Source organism: Ailuropoda melanoleuca, chromosome 6, assembly GCF_002007445.2.
Source record: "Ailuropoda melanoleuca isolate Jingjing chromosome 6, ASM200744v2, whole genome shotgun sequence".
Taxonomy (NCBI): domain Eukaryota; kingdom Metazoa; phylum Chordata; class Mammalia; order Carnivora; family Ursidae; genus Ailuropoda; species Ailuropoda melanoleuca.
The window spans coordinates 42,375,430-42,393,904 of NC_048223.1; the positions used below are offsets into that span (position 1 = coordinate 42,375,430).

At 40.1% G+C, this 18,475-nt stretch overlaps 1 protein-coding gene across 8 annotated transcripts in view; it reads right to left on the reverse strand.

Moving 5' to 3' along the window:
- Positions 1-18,475, reverse strand: part of ANO10 (anoctamin 10) — a 224,788-nt gene that overhangs the window by 181,680 nt on the left and 24,633 nt on the right. For all 8 annotated transcript variants that reach the window (XR_004626047.1, XR_004626046.1, XR_004626048.1 and 5 more), the window contains 5 exons: positions 13,386-13,505; positions 10,693-11,262; positions 9,201-9,256; positions 8,339-8,413; positions 6,504-6,686 (listed from right to left, as the gene is read on the reverse strand). Coding sequence is in view for 5 of the 8 variants with exons in the window: in XM_034662329.1 (XP_034518220.1) it covers positions 6,504-6,686; positions 8,339-8,413; positions 9,201-9,256; positions 10,693-11,262; positions 13,386-13,505 (1,004 nt within the window). In the remaining 3 variants the exon portion in view is untranslated. The remainder of the gene's footprint in view (positions 1-6,503; positions 6,687-8,338; positions 8,414-9,200; positions 9,257-10,692; positions 11,263-13,385; positions 13,506-18,475) is intronic.

The following is an 18,475-nucleotide window of genomic DNA, read 5'->3' on the forward strand; positions in this document are numbered from 1 at the left end:
CCAGCTCTGTGCTCAGTGTGGAGTTGGCTTGAGTTTCTCTCTCTCTCCCTCTGGCCCCCCCCCACTTCTGCGCATGCTCTCTCAAATAAATAAATCTTAAAAAAAGAAAGTTATTTAAAAAAGGGGGGAAAAGGCAAAACATAACAAGTGCTGATAGAAATGTTAAAAAAAATGGGATTGGTAGGGATGTAAAATGGTACCACTGCCTTTGAAAACAGTCTGGTAGTTCCTCAAAAAGTGAAATAGAGTGAACATATGACCTAGCCAATGGTAACGTATGTTCATAAGAAACATATGTTCATACAAAAGAAGCACACAAATGTTCATACCAGCATTATTCCTAACAGCCAAAGGCTGCAGCAACTCCAGCTTAATAAAAATACTTGTCACAATATTTTAAAGCAATATATATCAATATTCTATATAGTATAGAATAGAATATTAATCTATATAGTATATATATCTATATAGTATATCTATATAGTATAGAATATAATACATATTGCTTTAAAATATTGTGACCAAGTATTTTATATATATACATTCTATGTTATATTCTATATTANTGTAGAATTATATATAATATATACATTATATAATAGAACATACAGAATTATAGAGAATATATAGAGAACATATAATATATAATTATATAAATTATATAAACATAAATTATATAAATTATATAAATGTCAATTTACATAAAGTATATAAATATATAATTATATTTTTATATAATATATAATATATATTATTAAGTATTCTATATTATATTCTATATATATTCTGTATTATATAGAATAATTCTAAAATGAATTATAATTATTATCACAGTATCTCAGAGTCCTTCTTTCACTGAGACATGGACATTAGGCTCAGTGGCTGAGCTTAGTGCAGGTCAGATTTCACTTCTAATCAGTTTCTTTTCTTGTTTTGTGTTTCACTAGAGTAGAAAATACCCAAACATAAGTACTGGGAGTGGTAGAAAGTATTTCTTTCAGATGCTCTGGGTACGTGGATGAAGCATGAACCCAGGAACTCTGAGTTAGTCTCTGGCTGTTTTCAAGGCTCACGTGTGCCTCTGATCTGAGGGGGTGGGGGCTGGCGCTCAGCTGGAGATTCAGTGGTGACTAGTTTCTAAACCACTCTTTGGTTGCATTTGTTTCTGGAAGTATTTCCTTATGCTGTGTTGCTGCATATACATGTGGTTTTAAAATACACCCAGTGACAGAGCATCGATTCATTTCTCTGAAAAGTGTAGAAATCAAGTTAGGAAAGAGTGAAAATCTTAGCTATTAAGCCATTTTTACCACAATTCAGTCTTAACAAATCCTGATAGCCTACACTTGGCTTTCAAAACTGTGCTGTCTCAGTTCCGACAGTGTAAGGTTGGGCCTCTGCAGAGATGTGTAGACAAATTCTCCTGGATGTGCCACTAGGCAGCCTCCAGAAGGCATGCCCAGGTCTTCCTGGCATTTTTAGCATACAACACCCAGGGAGCCCCTACCCCACACAGCACCACACTATGCATTCTATTTCCACCTCACACAGCGAGTGAGTGCAGTATATACGCACATGTTAACACTTTATCGGTACTTTTACACTTCTGAGCACTTTTGAGCCAGTAAAGTTAGCAAAGCAGGGACATACTCCAACAGCAAGAAGGGAAAAAAATGCAAATTCAACTAAGTAAATAATTGCATACTAAAACAAAAATGCATTAAGCAAGACACACTCTATCCTATTAGCTGCAAGTTAGCAAGGACCAACTAAGACAACCTTACAAAATTTTAAGAACAAAGCAGTCATTAAGAATACCTTCTGTGAAGGGGCACGTGCATGGCTCAGTCTGTTAAACATCTGCCTTTGGGTCCTGGGATCAAGTGCCACATTGGGCTCCTTGTTCAGCAGGGAGCCTGCTTCTCCCTCTGCTTGCCATTCCCCCTACTTGTGCTCTCTCCTCTCCCTCTCTCTGACAAATAAATAAAATTTTAACAAAAAAAGAATACTTTCTGTGAAATTATAACAATTTTACATATCTATTTACTAAATGAATGAAAACAAAATTTCTGGTTTCAGGTGCTCCAGCCCACTGGCTCCTCAAACCAGCCCTGGAGAAACACCATGTCTGGGAGTTCCCTACGCTGAGTGTAGGACAAGGAAGAAAGTGGGCAACAAGCAGCACACAGACATCAAAGGCTGGCTATTCTTCTAAAACTGTTCCTTATTCCATATTCTATTGAATGCCTGCTAAGAGTTACCATGATAAATAACATGGGGACCCTGACCTCAGTGATTGAGAGAGGAAAATTATTAATAAGTGGCACAAAACCCTAAGTAAAATACTGACATATTCAACATGACAATATGTATTAAAAAATACTAAACAAGTGGAGTTAATCATTTAAATATATACATGGTGTTCCATTAGGAAATTTATTATTGTAAATGAAAATGTTAAATAACAAAAGGACTTTATTTAACATGATAATCTCAAAAGATGCAATAAATGAAGAATTTGATAAAATTTAATATCCTTCACTATATAAACTCTTAGTAAATAAGGAAAAAAAATTTTTAAACTGATAAAAAATTATCTACCAAAAACACGTGACAAACATGACAATGATGAGAAGACAAAAAAAAAAAAAAATCAGGAACAAGAGAAAGATTCTTGTTGTAACTACTGTCCAAATTATATAGAACATATAATAAGCCCAATAGATAATAACTATAAAGATGAAGGAAAAAAGAAAACAGCCATTATTTATTTATAGCTAAAATATCTGTCTACATAGAAAATCTAAGAAAATGGATTGGAAATAATGGGAGGATTCAGCAAGGCTGCTGGATAAAACATACAAAAATCAACAGCATTCCCATGTACTAGCAACAACCAATTAAAAACTGTTTTTGAAGAGCTACCAATTATATGAAACAGCAAAGTCTCAAAATATCTACCAGCAGATAACTTATTCATTACAAAGTGAAAAACCGCCTCTGCAATCTGCCTATCACCATGTCAATCAAGGGACCAAACAAGGCAGCCCCACACAGGGGGCGATGTGACATCATGCCCCCTGAGGAGGTACAATGGTAGTACCTTTCAGTAATCGCTAAGCTTGAATCTTAGAGGAAACAATGGGACCAACTGGCTGCACCAAAGCCAATGCCTTGAAAAACAAAAAAGGCAGGGGTGTTATTCTAGGTGTGCAGTTTCAAGCTTTTTGGTCTTTGAGGCCCTAAACTCTTAAAAATGACTGAGGACACCAAAGGCCTTTTGTTTGTAGTTCTACCTAGTTATAGTTACCATATTTGAAATTAAAGCTCAAAACTGTAAAAAATATTTTTCATTGATTCATTTAAATAAAAACCTTAACATCAATAAAATACTGCTTGAAAAGTAATTGCACTTTCCAAGACAAAAATGTTCAGTGTAGAGAGTAATACTCCTTTATGTTTTTTAGCAAATTTCCTAATGTCTAGCTTACTAGAAGGCAATTCATTTGCTGTGTGTTAATATGCTGCTCTAATTGGAGTATTCATCATGAAAATTCATACTCATGCAGCTATGCAGTTGGACATGAACTGGCAGTTCACAGGAAAGGGGCAGCGGTACACAATGCAGACCGAGGCACTACACGGCCTTAGCCTGTGGCTGACGCAGCAGGGTCAGAAGACCCTAACGGATTACCCCTGGTGGGGACATTATGGAGGTTTTCTTTTTCCTTACTTTTTACTCTGTCCTGCATTATCCAAGTTCCCTATAGTGCATAACAAGTATTACTTTTATAATGTTTTTTGTGTGTCAGTCAGATTGGTTTTTTCCCCCCAAACTTGGTAGTATTATTTTAGATTCTCATACAGCACTCAGGATGAGCTTTACAGAAAACACAATTCTAAGTTCATTGACTTCAGTGAGGAGAAAAATACACCAAGAGGGGGGATCAGTGCATTGGAAACAATGACCTAGATCAAATGTAACTGAGAAGAAGTCACTTCCCAATACATGGAGAAAGTTGAAATACCAAAGGCTGGATTGTCACTCCAGTGGAGAGAGTAGACGGGGGCACACAGGATAAGGGGAGAGGAAATGTGTCAGATCACACAGGGCCCTGCAACCAAGCCGAGGAGGAGCACTGCTAACCCCAGTGTTCACCTGCAGACCCAGGACCTGCAAGAGAAACTAATGCACTGTTTCCTTCACTTCACATCAGAGAGCCTGTGCTCAATGACAGAAAGACTGAACCGGAAAATCGAAGTCTTGAATCTGGTTCCTGATTTAGCTGCCAAATGACTAAAAACACAGAGCTTCATTTGCCTTTCATTAACATGGGAAAAGCAATGCTTATCTTACTTTCCTTCATAAAGGTATTATCAAATGCCATGAAGGGCCAAAAAGGTGAGGTCTAAGATTCTGGCAGTGTCACCTTATTAGCATACAGTTCTTAGATCAATTAAAATTGCTTGGGCAAGGGGCATATTGCTTGAATTACTGTACACCACTCACTGAGCCAGGGGAAAAGGAGAAGAAACTGGTCTAGAGAAGAGTGTGAATTTGGTTTGGTGCGCTTCAGGGGATGATGTTGTTTGCCCAAATAATTCAGAGAAAAAGAAGAGATGAAAGCAGATTCTAACTGATTACAGGAAGAGAGGTACGGAAGTAGAGATAATAATATGGAGAATTATTTCAAGAAACTGTGAGGGGCAGGAAAGACAGGACATGAACAGCAGAAGATGTGAGGGTTTGCTTGGGTCAGGAGGGCTGCTGACAGTTGGGGCAGGGAGAAGGGGAAGTGGGAGGTGTGGGAGCTCCAGGTGGGCACTGGGAAAAGAGGCCTCTAAAAATGAGAGGGGATGCAGAGGGGATCTCTCTTAAGAAAGAGCTTGGCGGAAAGACTGCTGGTTGGCTTCCATAAAAGAGTGAAGGATGAAAAATAAATACGGCCAGAAATACCACTCCCCAGATCAAGCAAGGAAAGGATTTGGACACAGCATGAATTAGACTGAGTTTTTAGGCCACAGTAAGCTAGTCCTCAACCAATTCAGACAACATGGCACCACCCTGTGCACATGTGTTCCTTTAACTCCTCCTGTGCGCATGTGCACACAGACGCCTGTGTTTTCTCTGACACTTCACATATAAACATAAATCGTGTTACTGGTCAAGTGCGCTATAAAGTTTTACTTTGAATCACATCATCCCCCAAAGACAGCAGTGACAGAACACGCTAGCGCACATACATATATTTTCATCAGAGGCAAAGCACCACTCACAAACCAGAACAATTGCATAGGTGAGAAATGGAACAAAATGCAAGGTGGTGAGTAGGAGCTCGACCAGACTCCAATCCACAGGCCAACAGAGGTAGCTAGATCTGCATCCATGGAGCAGGGGACTAAGGCACCCCACTCCAGGGCAGCATAACTGGGGCCAGGCTGTTTGCACAAAAGGAGCTAGGACGGTGTTCCACTGCCCCTGAAAGGGGCTGAAAAAAGCCACAACTGCCGCTCTGGAAATACAGCTTGTGTCAACAGCACACTACCCACTGGCTCTCCAAAATCCCTGAGGTCATCACAAGGTGGGAGCTCTGGGCTACAAACGCATGGTTCTGGACTAAGGACTTAGTGGCTCAGGGGACAGTTGTGAAAATAAGGCAGGGAAAAGTGAGCAGAGAGAGAATATACTCCATCTCAAAATGAATGTACGAACTAAAACTCGTACGCACGTGAGGAAAAGGGACTCATGAGCCAAGAAACTCAAAAGATGATTCATCAAGATGGAAGACAAAACTAAGAGAGTTTACCAGTAATGGACCCTCACTGATGAGCCACTTCAGGGTCTATTTCCTTCAGGAGAGTCCCACACCAAGAAGGAAGGGGCAGGATGCAGAAAAAGTGACCTAAGGCAGATGTGACCCCAACACCCCTTGCCCGTGAACACATGGTCAGGTTTCACGAGCTAGATGTTTCAACTGTGACAAGTGGCCATACAGCCAGGGATCTGCTGGCAGTGCCCAAAAAGAATTCGGACATTCTCTGTCATAAAGGGACCGTTTTGTATTTAGCATGAGTAATTTGAACTCGAAATGAATCTGCAGATTGGCACTCCAGTTTCAGCAGCGGGCTTCAGTCTCCCGCAGGCATCGCAGCACCCGAGCCAGCATGTGCCACCTCTCCACAGCCTTCTCATCCCTCCCCAGATTCTGGCTCCAGAATCTTTGCAGCAATGGCCGCCTCAAACCTCCACAGAGTGGAGACAGAACTGGCCAAACTCCCCCTCTGCTGCTGTTAGGCACAACTTCAGATGTAAGACAGCAACATTTCAATGCCCAGTTCCACCTTTTTTTAAGCTTTAACGTAGCTCTTCGTGAGGACACTGGCGGGAAAGACACTTATAAAGGAGCCACATCTGAGACAGTGAGCATATACGCATTTGTTGCGCTCAGTGCGTGACTTACTCCCTTTTAGTCAATGGTTAATTCAGTAATATTCAAACTTACCAAGTAGGTTCCCATTTCTTTTTCCAGGACAACTTGTTCATACAATGTAGCATCGATGTCGGCTTTCAACGCCTGCACCTTCCTCTTCACCTGCACATGGTGCTTCTTTTGGAGCCAATAAGGAAGAAGAGATTCCATAATTTGGTTAAGGATCTGGGAGGTAATCAGGAGAGTGGCCAAGCTCTAAAAAGAAGCACACAAATGGAATCTGACAATGTAGCTTAATAAGATCACGGTACATGTATAATCATGCAGTAAATAAAATGGAATCTTCAACAAATAGTATGCTATTAATAAAAACTAGTATCAGAAAAGCTAGGTGCTAGAATAATATTTCCAATTTATTGTTTTTTCACAGTTAAGACATATTAAAATACAAAAAAGTTGTAATATAAATAAGATTATATAAGAAATAAATCAATTATGAGTTGGCAGGGGAACAATTTTACTTAAACTTGGGTTTTTTGTCATCTCATCCTTGCTACAACATAATGATCTACATGATATTGCCAACTTTGAAAAAAAGCAGTTTGGCCAAACTTAAAAAATTGTAAAATGAATACATCCTCCCTCATTGTAGAAAACTTAGAAAACAGAAAAAGTCACCCATAATTCCACAAGCATGATGGAACCACTGCTAACATCTTAGGATATTTCTTTCCAATCACATGTAAAAATACAAGGAGCCACGGACGGTTGCTGACTGTATTACTCCCAAACCTTCACTACTACAGGGCTGTTCCCTGGACACCTGTGTAACATGAATCTTTGCCCTAACTCTGATGATTTACTAGGGATGGATTAAGGTTCTTGGCAAGCTGCCCGAGTAGTTTCCAGAAATGCTGTGTCAATTTCTACTTACCCCAGACGGACAGAAGTGGTAAACTTTGCTGGTATTAAAATTATGTTATTTAAAAAGTCCTCCGCTGTCCCCATCCCTCATCTCCTGTTAAAAAAGGAGACTCTCTAATGGACTAGAAATAAGAAGTCATACCTTACTAATACACTAATGGCAGGACAGAAGACAGTATGTAAATCCAACTTATGAATTTCAAAATGTATTATTCTGAACTTTTAATTTTCAAAAAAAGTAGCAATATATGTAGTATTGTTCTTAAGAAACACATCATTTAATTTTACTCTTATGCAAGCTGTTAGAACCATAACCACAAAACCTTCTTTCTCTGATTATATAATTTCCCGAAAAATGATCCCAAGCCTAGGCTTTTGATATTTTTTACTAATGATCACAGTATATTAAAACCAAGAAGGAGCAGCCCTTACTGATAGCTGACTCAATTATAAAAAAGATAATTTAGAGAGCAATAATATGTATTCAATATATCATTTACTGGCATTTGTGATCCAAGAATGGCAACACACCAAAATAAACATCAGACTTCCTAAACACTGCAGAAAAGACACAGCATTGCATAGGATCTGCTGGTCTGTAAAGTTTAACAACTTATTCATTTAAAAGTGACATGTATTTAAAGTCCTATCAATCACCCCTCACTCAGGGACACACAGAAAACTTCAATTACAGAATACATTTTTTTCATTAGAACTGCTTTTACAAGCTTTGAGATGAATGATATATTTTATTTTCCACTACTGTATGATTAATTTTACAAGTTGGTTAGCTTCAACTACTTTGTTTTCAGTTGAGTATGATATACAGTGCAATTGCAAATGGTTATTTAGAATTGGCTTAGAAATATACAAAATGTAAGATTTTATTTGTAAAAATAACAATGTGAAGACAATTACATTACCCGAATATAGGAAAAAACCTCTAAAATCTGTAAAACCAATACCGTCTGCTAGTCACTCACCTGACGCAACAGCTTCATATCCCTCAAGACAAAGGCAATGTAGAAAAGCGAGGCAAAGCAATTCAGAAAGTTAAACTGCCAAAAAAAAAAGAGAGCAAGATTTCACACTGCTTTACAGTACTTCATCAAAACTGTAAACACAGCATTAAAAATGTAATGAGGGGACTTTCAGTCCTGACAAGATGGCATAGACTTGTTTCTCCCTATTCCTCCTCCCAAAGCATGTCCACAACTCTGGAAAGAACACAGGTGAGCAAAGGAGAACTCTAGTACCTTCCTGGAGCCTGGAGGACCAACTGGTTTGGGACTCCAGCACATCTCTACTACATTCCAACATAAGAGGAAGAGCAAGGCCAGCCTTTCTCACCCCCAACCAGCACCCCAGATAGCCGGGGTGGGCTCATTCCCTGCCCACCCCCCTTACCCCACTCCCTGTCCATTTGAAGATTCCTGTAGACCTCGCAAGGGGGACCTCTCTGGAGCCATCACTAGCAGTGCCTCCCTCCCTGCAAGGCCTGGCACTCCCTTGCGTCATGGAGAGATACCAGGGCAGCCAGACAACACCCACATTTGGAATATCAATTATCTCCAGTGCTAGCATGAGGCCTTTAAAGACTTTTTAGGTAAGGATGGCTGCTTGCACCTTTTCTAATGTCCAAGTTGCTAAAACTGTTGAATTTTATTACCCACTTATGAAAAATTTTCTATTTCCTTACCACTCTTGCCTCTATAAGTTTACCTCCTTCCAGAAACCTTGCCTGCCTATACAAAATATATTAACTATCTGAGATCTTAAATTAGAAGCCAGTCCTCCCATAAGTTTCAAAATTTAAATGGATTTGTATATAAAAACTCTACTCACCACTAAAACTTTCAGAATTAGATGATTCTGGTAGGCAGATTCCAATCTGTGATTCTCTAAAATATTGAAAAGGAGAGGAAATTTCTCTTAGATAAGCACGCAGTATGGGAGGCCATCGTGGGGTAAAGACGGATGAGCTGAGGCAGAGACATCAGGCAACAGAACCTTAGTGAGTGAACATGCCAGACTGTCATTCATGGTTACCACTTAACCCACAAGAACATCTCACAGCAAGAAACTACACTTAGGACACATTCTTCACAGTACTGCAAGAACACTGTGTTCTGGAATTATTTTTAAAGTATTACTGCAACAAAGAAACGTGGGAAGTATTGGCAAATTATCCCATAGACAGCCACCTAGAAAAAGACCCTGAATAAATAAAACTGACAGCAACCTCTAAAGAGGGCAATAAAATTTCTGTATGTATGCCTTACAAGGATTAACTTAAAGGGCAACTCAAATCTCTGTCCTCAGAAAGGAGACACAGGACAGGCCCTAAGACAGCAGGGCAAAAGAAAAAAGAAGATTCTGAAGAGAAGTGTCACCTTGCAGAGAGGTGGTGTTAGGCTCGTCTGAACTGGAACCCCAATCAGTTACTTAGCCACTGTCTGTCCTTGGGCAAGTCACTTAACCTCCCGATACTCAGCCTCCTTGCCTACAAACACGGCACTAACACCCCCCTCCTCCTAGAGACACTGTCAGGATAAGAAATAATACAAAACCTCAGTCCAGTTTCAGCACAAGGAAAGCACTCAATAAACAGTAGTTGTTAAATGACTGATAAAAATAACTTAAACATCTTTATGGTCCATGAAGTTAAGATATAGACTTCTTCCTAGGGAATAACATTGCATATTTACTTGTTTGAGTGAATAAATAAAAAGTGAATGGCCTGTCAAGACCATTTTAAAACTATAACCATTCCCCTTCTGCCACAGATACATACAAAAGTACCCGCTCTACTAAGGCCAGTGGCAATCCTTGGTGCTCTAAACCATTAGACAATCGGTTCTCAGACACCAGACATAGCTCACTTGGCCAAAGTATGTGAAGATAATTCAATCTTCTTTACCCCCAACAAAAAATACATAATTATAGTACTGGGATCATACGTTTTAGACACAGAGAGGTCTGGATTAGCCTGGCTCTACAATTTGCCTGAACATTGTTAACTCTCAGCGTCTTTATCCCTAAAACGGTGAAATAACTTCTATTTCATGGTGTCCTGAGGGGATGAAAATGAGACACCACGGACAAAGAGTTAGCAGGACACCTGGAGCACTATAACTAACATTCATCTACGACTGCCACAATAACCAGGAGGTGAGAGCATCAGAACCTGCAAAGCCGATGAATTCCTCCTTATGTCTCTATACTGAGCCCACAGCGACATCTCCTTGCTTTGCAAAGCAGCAGTTATAGGAATCCTATGATCCAAGCAACATTTCCTATAGGCAAATAAGATATAAATGCAAGCATCAAGTCTTACCCCATGAAGTTAGAAACTCGGCAGCGTATCGATAGAGGCGGTTCATGATCTCAATCACAATGGCATAGATGATGCTGGGCACATACAACAGGACACTGGTCCACTCGGATCCGCTGCTCTCGTGTAGACTCATGGCCCAAGCCTCCATGTCAAAGTAAATCATCATGACATATAGGGAGAAATAGAGGCAGAGGCACACAAACGGCAGAGAGACCAGGTAAATGCGCAACTGCCTCTTGTAGCTGGGGTAGAGCGGTTCCTCCCTACCAGTGACGGGATTGATACCCAGGACCCCATGGAATCCCGGCCGGGGCTCCTCAAACTGTCTTTTCATGACGAGTGTCCCCCACCTGTAGGTCATATTGGCACAGCCACGCTTCCACACTTCTAGGATCACTGTGGACCAGATCAGGTTGAAGGAGGCGAAGATCACATACTTGTCATAGTCTTCCCACACAAACAAATAGTAAGGTAACCCAATGACCGCCATAGGGATTAAGGCAACGGTGAAATATTCCAAAAATCCAAAGTAAAGAGCAATTGTTTCCCCAAAGTAGCCACGAATTCGGTCTACAATGAAAGGGGAAAAAAAGACCTTAAGTACAGGCTACCAAAGACTTTCACCATTTCAAGTAAGCTTATTTATTTTTGTAGTTAAGTGGGGATCATTTAATACCCACATTTCCCAATCAATGTGCAATGGTAAATCCATCTTCCATGCACTTGCCTGGAGAGCGAGCCCAATACTTCCCCCAGCTTAGAGCCCAGGCCATAGTTGCTGGGGCTCCTCTGAAAGGCACCGGGGTCTGTTTCCTCTTTACTTCCTTATCTGATGGATGCCCTTTTCCCAAAGAAATACTCAGCTTGGGGCTTGTCCCAAATCTCCACTATCCTAACTTAAACTCAGCATAGCAAATGATCCATTTTAATTTTGGGGTTTAATTTATGTTCCCTACCTTTCTCTCACTTTAATATCATAGTTATAGATGTTCTTTTCAAAGAAGACTCCCCAACCACAGTATCTGCTCCAGCTATCCAAAAATATAAATTTTCATCAATGTCCCATGGCAAATGATTCAATACACTGAAGAAAAGCTATTCAAAAGTACAAAACAATATTCTACACATTTACTTCTAGAACAGCCATGGGACACATTTATCTATATCTTCAAATCAGAACTGGGCAAAAGAAGGGACAAGCAACATCACTGTTAAATATTCTGTGAAACTGACATGAGCTAACCCAAAAGAGGTCTTGAACACTACACCTTTTGCCAGCTGCATCTACTTGGGTAACTGCCTGAGTTGTAAAAGCATCCTGCCCTGGGACCAGGGTGCGATGCAGGGGCTGGGGAGGTACAATAATGGGGTTACTCTTTCTTGGTTAATTACATGCAGTTAAAACTTTAAGTTAATGTGTCAGATCAGTCTACACAGATGGGTCAGACTAAACTGGGATAAGCTATTTTCCCCTATCCTTAGTCTTCTAACTAACCCACGAAAACATTAAAATAGTAGGTATGATCGTGTCACCTCAATCTGAATCGGGTTAAAGGATATCCAAACAATGAAAAAAAAAAAAAAGTGCTCATGTCCTGGGCTCCAAATCACATGACCTCCCTCTTTTGATCTTAAGGGGAAGGTCAAGATTCACCTGTGCCCCAGCTGCTATCCCCAGTCCAAGCATTCCCCAAAGCCTTACGCCCTCTACCACAACCATGCTTAGCCTTCACCATCGATTCACTTTTCCCCTCACTTTCTAAGCAGCTACTGGATACTGTGACCTACAGGTCCTAGAGGCAATACTTAAATTTACTGCAATAAGTGTAACACAAAACAACTAGTGTATTACCTAGAACTATCAAAAACAAAATTTTCCTTTCAAAGAATACAAGAAAAAATTCAAAAGGCAATTTCAAATTTTTATCTTAAAAACAAATTTTTATTTACTGTTACAATATTATAGTAGCTGTTTTCAGGAATGGAAATTAGAAATAAAATTATTTTAGAGGGATTCCTTTAAACAAAGTCAAAAGAGAAATGCCCTTGAAAGAAATATGTATAGCAATGCTTATAGTAAAATCTAACAGCTTAATAATCCTTATGCTTAAAAAACATAACTAAGCCAAAAAATCTGAACATCCATACTGATGTCAGTTTGCATACAGTAATGTTCAACACATATCAAATAAATGGATGCTCTCATAACTATTCAGAGAAAATGGACAGATTCAGTAATACACACCAAGGGACTTACAAACTACCTCAAAAGATGTTTAGGCCTGTTAGTCTGCCTCTAAAAATGAGCACAGCTTGGTCCACTCAAATTAATAGCTCTAAAGAAATAGAAATTTTCAAATACAAGATTTTCACAGTCAAATGAAATTCTCATAAAATCTGTTCTACTCCAACTCGGACATGTACTTATGAAGGCCACTCTGAATAGCCTGTGTTGGTGAAATTAAATGAAAGCTTGTAATTCAGCCCATCTGAAATGGTGTTAGAAATAAAATAAATTACTAAATAGGTCATGTAAACCATCTTATCCAACCCCAATTTTTGCCCACATGCAGCTGGTGAGCCTTGCCCAGCAGAGTATTAAACATCTACCCAAGACGTTGAGAAAATGCCACTGTTGAATCACAACGTCTCTTTGGTAGTTCTTCTCTAGGAGAACAGATATTGACACATACCTAGGGGCTGATACTTTAAAGTAAACCGAGTGTACCAGCTATCCTCAAGCTTCTTCAGAGCTTCATTATCATGCAGTGGGAACACCTGAATCACGATGCCAGAGGTGAGCAATCTTCTCACTGCAGAGGGAAAATGTGCCAAACTAGATAAAATGGATTTGAGATCACTTGTGACATACTTCTTCAAATGCTAGAAAGACAGCCCAGTAAGGAAGGGGTGCTACACAAGGAGCAGCAGTATACTGCCTACTCTTAAAGCATATATTCTTTTGTTCTTCACAATGTAAATATCTTGACTATTTTGACTATGAAAGCAATACAAGTTTATGTAAAATTTTAAAACATACTGCAATGTACAAATTAGAATTGGAGAGATCCTCCCACAAAAAATAACCAGTGTAAACAGCAATTTTGTGTAAAACCAAACTTCAAAACGTACATCCATAAATATATATTATAAAAATAAAAGTAGGACCATTCAATACACATTGTTCCGTAATCTTTTCTCATGTAGTGGTGTATGACAAATGTTTTTCAATGTCAATGCCTATAAACACGAAACGTCCTTTTTAACAGTATCATAATATTCCCTTGTATGAAGTGCTATAATTTAATCCTCTATTGAAAAATACTCGTTTCCTGCCCCCACCTTTTTTGCCACTAAAAATGTTAATTCAGGGCACTTGGGTGGCTCAGTCAGTTAAGCGTCCCACTCTTCATTTCAGCTCAGGTTACGATCTCACGGTTGTGGGATCTAGCCCCGCATCAGGCTCCATGCTCAACCAGGAGTCTGCTGGAGATTCTCTCCCTCCACCCCTTCCCTCTGTCATGCACGCATGCTCTCTCTAATAAATAAATCTTAATAAATAAACAAATGAATGTTAAAATTCTTATACACATATCTATTCCCACCTGCCCTCTATTTCCTCAAACACACTTAGAAGTAGAATTGCTAGGTGTCCAAGCATATGCACTTTAAATTTGGACACCTATTATAAAACTGCTCCCAGAAAGACTTTACCAATCTGTCCTCCCACCACAGTGAAGGTAAGAAGACAGTGTTCAGTTCCTTTGATTGTTGATGATACTGAACATTGGCAGAATCATTTTCATCTTTTTCTAACCTGATAACAAAGGCTTACATTTACAAACAGCAAATATCAAAATCAAATAATATCATACTTTCAGCAGTCAGCTGACTGGTATGATTTTGTCACTCATGCCCATATTTGAAAGAGACAAGTGAATTTGAGCAAAGACAAAATCCCCTGGTAAATATAAGTGAAAACAGGGCATTCTCTCATCCATAGTTCTTTAGAGTGACTCACTGGGTGGGTGGGTCTTCATGTCTTATGGAGAGCGCCAAACCAGTGCCTTGTGCCTCATGTGGGGAGATGGACTACTTCCCACATAGTTTCTAGTAGAGCCTCTATCTAAAGAGTACAGCTGCTTATAAGATGGAATTTGCATAAAGAAAAGATACTTCGCTGTTTTATCCACTGATGAGCTTTGAGCTCTTCAAGGTCTATCAGCTCACCTCTTCCAAGGCCTCCCTTACCTCCTATCTACCTTGTCACCAAAGACAAGTGATGAGCATATTAAGCAACAGGCTCTTCAAGGAGGATGATAAACAAATGTCTGCAGCGTCAAAGAAAAGTATGTTTTAAGGTTTCAGTGTAGAAATTATATAACAAAGAGAGATGGTATTCTCAAGACAGATGCCCTATCATAAAATCTTCAGAGTCATTTAAAAGTAAAGCAGGGGCACCTGGATGGCTCAGTCAGTTAGGCATCTGACTCTAGATTTCGGTTCAGGTCATGATCTCAGTGTTGTTGAGATCGAGTCCGGATCATGCTCCAAGCCCAGCTACATGCTGGGTTTCCCTCTCTCCCACTCCCTCTACAGCTGTCCCCTGTCTCTAAAACATAATAATAAAAATGAAAATAAAGCTAACTTCTTAGAAATGAACAAAGAATGATAAACAGGAGATATGTGATACCAATAATAGGAAAAAGCCTAGGTCTGAAAGAAAAATTCTGATTAGATGAGTCTTACAATTATATCTCACACAGAAGTTATTTAAAAAAGTCTTAAAGGGGCACTGGGGTGGCTCAGTCAGTTGGGCATTGGACTCTTGGTTTCAGCTCAGGTCATGATCTCAGGGTCATGAGATCGAGCCCCAGGTCAGGCTCCATGCTCAGGAGGGAGTGTGCTGGAGATTCTCCCTCTTCCTTTCCCTCTGCCCTCCCCCTGCTCTCGTGCTCTCTCTCTCTCTCAAAATAAATCTTTTTAAAAAAGTCTTGAAAAGCTAGGGATGTGATGATATCCTTAATAACTAAAAAAGGCATACACTCAAAATATCATTAATTAGGGGGAAAAGGTACATGGTTTAAGTTATATTAGCCACTGATGCTGTCAAATCCATTTTTTTAATGATTTTATTCTGAAGTGTTTCAGTGGGTTTTTCTTCAGCTCACATGAGTGAAAGTCGGTCATCCACAACTGTTCTGATTTTTATCTTATTTGAAGATGCACAGCTGTACTTGATTCTTTCTTCCATTACTACCCTTTTCAATTACTGTGTCAAGTTATTCAACTTTGAACTGACAACATCTGAATTATTTCACTATTTCTAAACTCTTTTTAAAAAACTGACTGCATTCTACTACAGATGACTTTCTAGGCAGGCATAAAAACCAGCTAATTCTAAAAATAGGACTGTGAACTGAAGGACTCAGAATATAAAGCCTCAAGTCCTAAATTACCAGGCTTCTCTTCACCATCAATGCCAAAAGCATGGTTCCAATTTCAGCTTCTAAAAATAGAGGTTTTTCTTTTAATCCTTTAACTTTCTCTTGTCAGCTAAGAATGTAATTAAAATGACCCTCACCTTCAAAGGAAAGTATGATGCTGTGCAGGCCTATTTAAAGAAAGAAACAACTGCTTCCCAGGAGGATCAAGATGGCATATTGGAGCTTACCTCTCCCCAGACACACCAAGGCTACGACTACATATAGAACAACTCTCTCTGAGAATGACCTGAAGAATAACAGTACAGCTCTTCCACAGCTAGACAGAAAAAGTCACACTGAGAAGCATAAAAGGGGCAGAGAAGTGGTCTGATTGGGACCCACAACCCCAGCATGGCAGCCAACAAGTGGGAGGGATATCACATGCGGGGAGGTCCTCCCTGTGGAGCGAGGGGTTCAAGCCCCACATGGGGCAACCTTGCCATGGGGACCTGCACTGGGAAGATGGACCCCAAAATGTCTGGCTTTGAAAATCAGCAGGGCTAATCCCAAGAGAGTCATAGGGCTATAGGAAACCAAGATTCCACTCCTAAAAGACCCATCCACATACTCGCTCTAAGACCTAGTGCAGAAGCAGCGGTTTGAAAAGTACCTGGGCCATACATAAAGGAGATTCACTGACTAACTTTAGGGCATGTGCCAGAGGTGCAGGGAACTGCAGAATCTTTCTCCAGGAATGGAAGCAGATGCCATTTTTCTCCCCTTACCTATCTGGCCTAGTACTGGTGAGAAAGAGTTCTGACACTCTCCATCTACCTTGCTAGCACTGCTAGCCCCACCCTGGTATTCCCCTGAAGACCTGCCTCACTCAACTATCCTGACACTGGAAAGCACCCCCCCAAAATGGCTCCCACCCCACCACACCCACCAGGCCACCCCCACCTTAACTGGTGCTCCCCCAAAGGGGCTCCCATCTACCATGAGCCCACAACAGTTGTGGCTCACCCAAAACAGGAGGGAACACACAAAGGACATCCCTGGAGCTCCTGATTCTGGTGACCGGTAGGGGACTGCACTTCTCGGCCCCACAGTATACCTTCTATAGAAGGCCACTCCTTTAAGACCAGGAGATGTGGCTGACTTACCTGAAACACACAAACAAACACAAAGAGGTAAGATGAGAAGACAGAGGAATATGTTGCAAATGAAAGAACAAGACGAAACCTCAGAAAAAGAATTAAATGAAAAAGAAATAGGCAATCTCCCTGATAAAGAGTTCCAAGTAATGGTCATGAAGATGCTCACCAAACTCAGGTGAAGAATTGATGAATATATCAAGAAGTTCAAGAAAGAGATAAATAATAGAAAATAAGAACCAATCGGAACCAAAGAATATAACTGAATTGAAAAATATACTAGAGGGAATCAACAGTAGATTACAGGATGCAGAAGAATGGATCAGCAATCTGGGTGGAAATGACCCTAGCTGAATGGCAAAAAGAAAAAAGAGGTTTTTTTTTTTAAGATTTATTTATTTGACAGAGAGAGAGAGAGAGCCAGCGAGAGAGGGAACACAAGCAGGGGGAGTGGGAGAGGAAGAAGCAGGCTTCCCAGCAGAGCAGGGAGCCCGATGGGGGGCTCGATCCCAGGACCCTGGGATCACGCTCTGAGCTGAAGGCAGATGCTTAATGACTGAGCCACCCAGGCTCCCCAAGAAAAAAGAATTTAAAAAACTGAGGATAGTTGGGGTGCCTGGGTGGCTCAGTTGGTTAAGCATCTGCCTTTGGCTCAGGTCATGATTCCAGGGTCCTGGGATCTCTGCTCAGCAGGGAGCCTGCTTCTCCCTCTCTCTCTGCCTGCCTCTCTCTCTCTCTCCCTCTCTTTGTCAAATAAATAAAATCTTAAAAAGAAAACTGAGGATAGTTTAAGAGACCTTCAGGATCAAGGGTACTAACATTTGCATTATAAAGTTCCCAGAATGAGAAGAGAAAGAGAAAGGAGCAGAAAACTTAAAGAAGTTACAGCTGAAACAGACAAGAAAACAGACATCCAGGTCCAAAAGGGAAAGAGAGCCCCAAACAAGATGAATCCAAAGAGGTTCATAGCAAGATACAAAATAATGAAAATGTCAAAAATTAAAGAGAAAATATTAAAAGCAGCTGGAAATAAGCAACTAGTTACATACATGAGAACACCCATAATAGTATCAGTTGATTTTTCAGCAGACTTTGCAGGTCAGAAAGGAATGGCACAATATATTCAAAGCGTTGAAAGGGAAAAACCCACAAAGAGAAACAGACTACCCAGCAAGGTTATCATTCAGAATTGAAGTACAAATA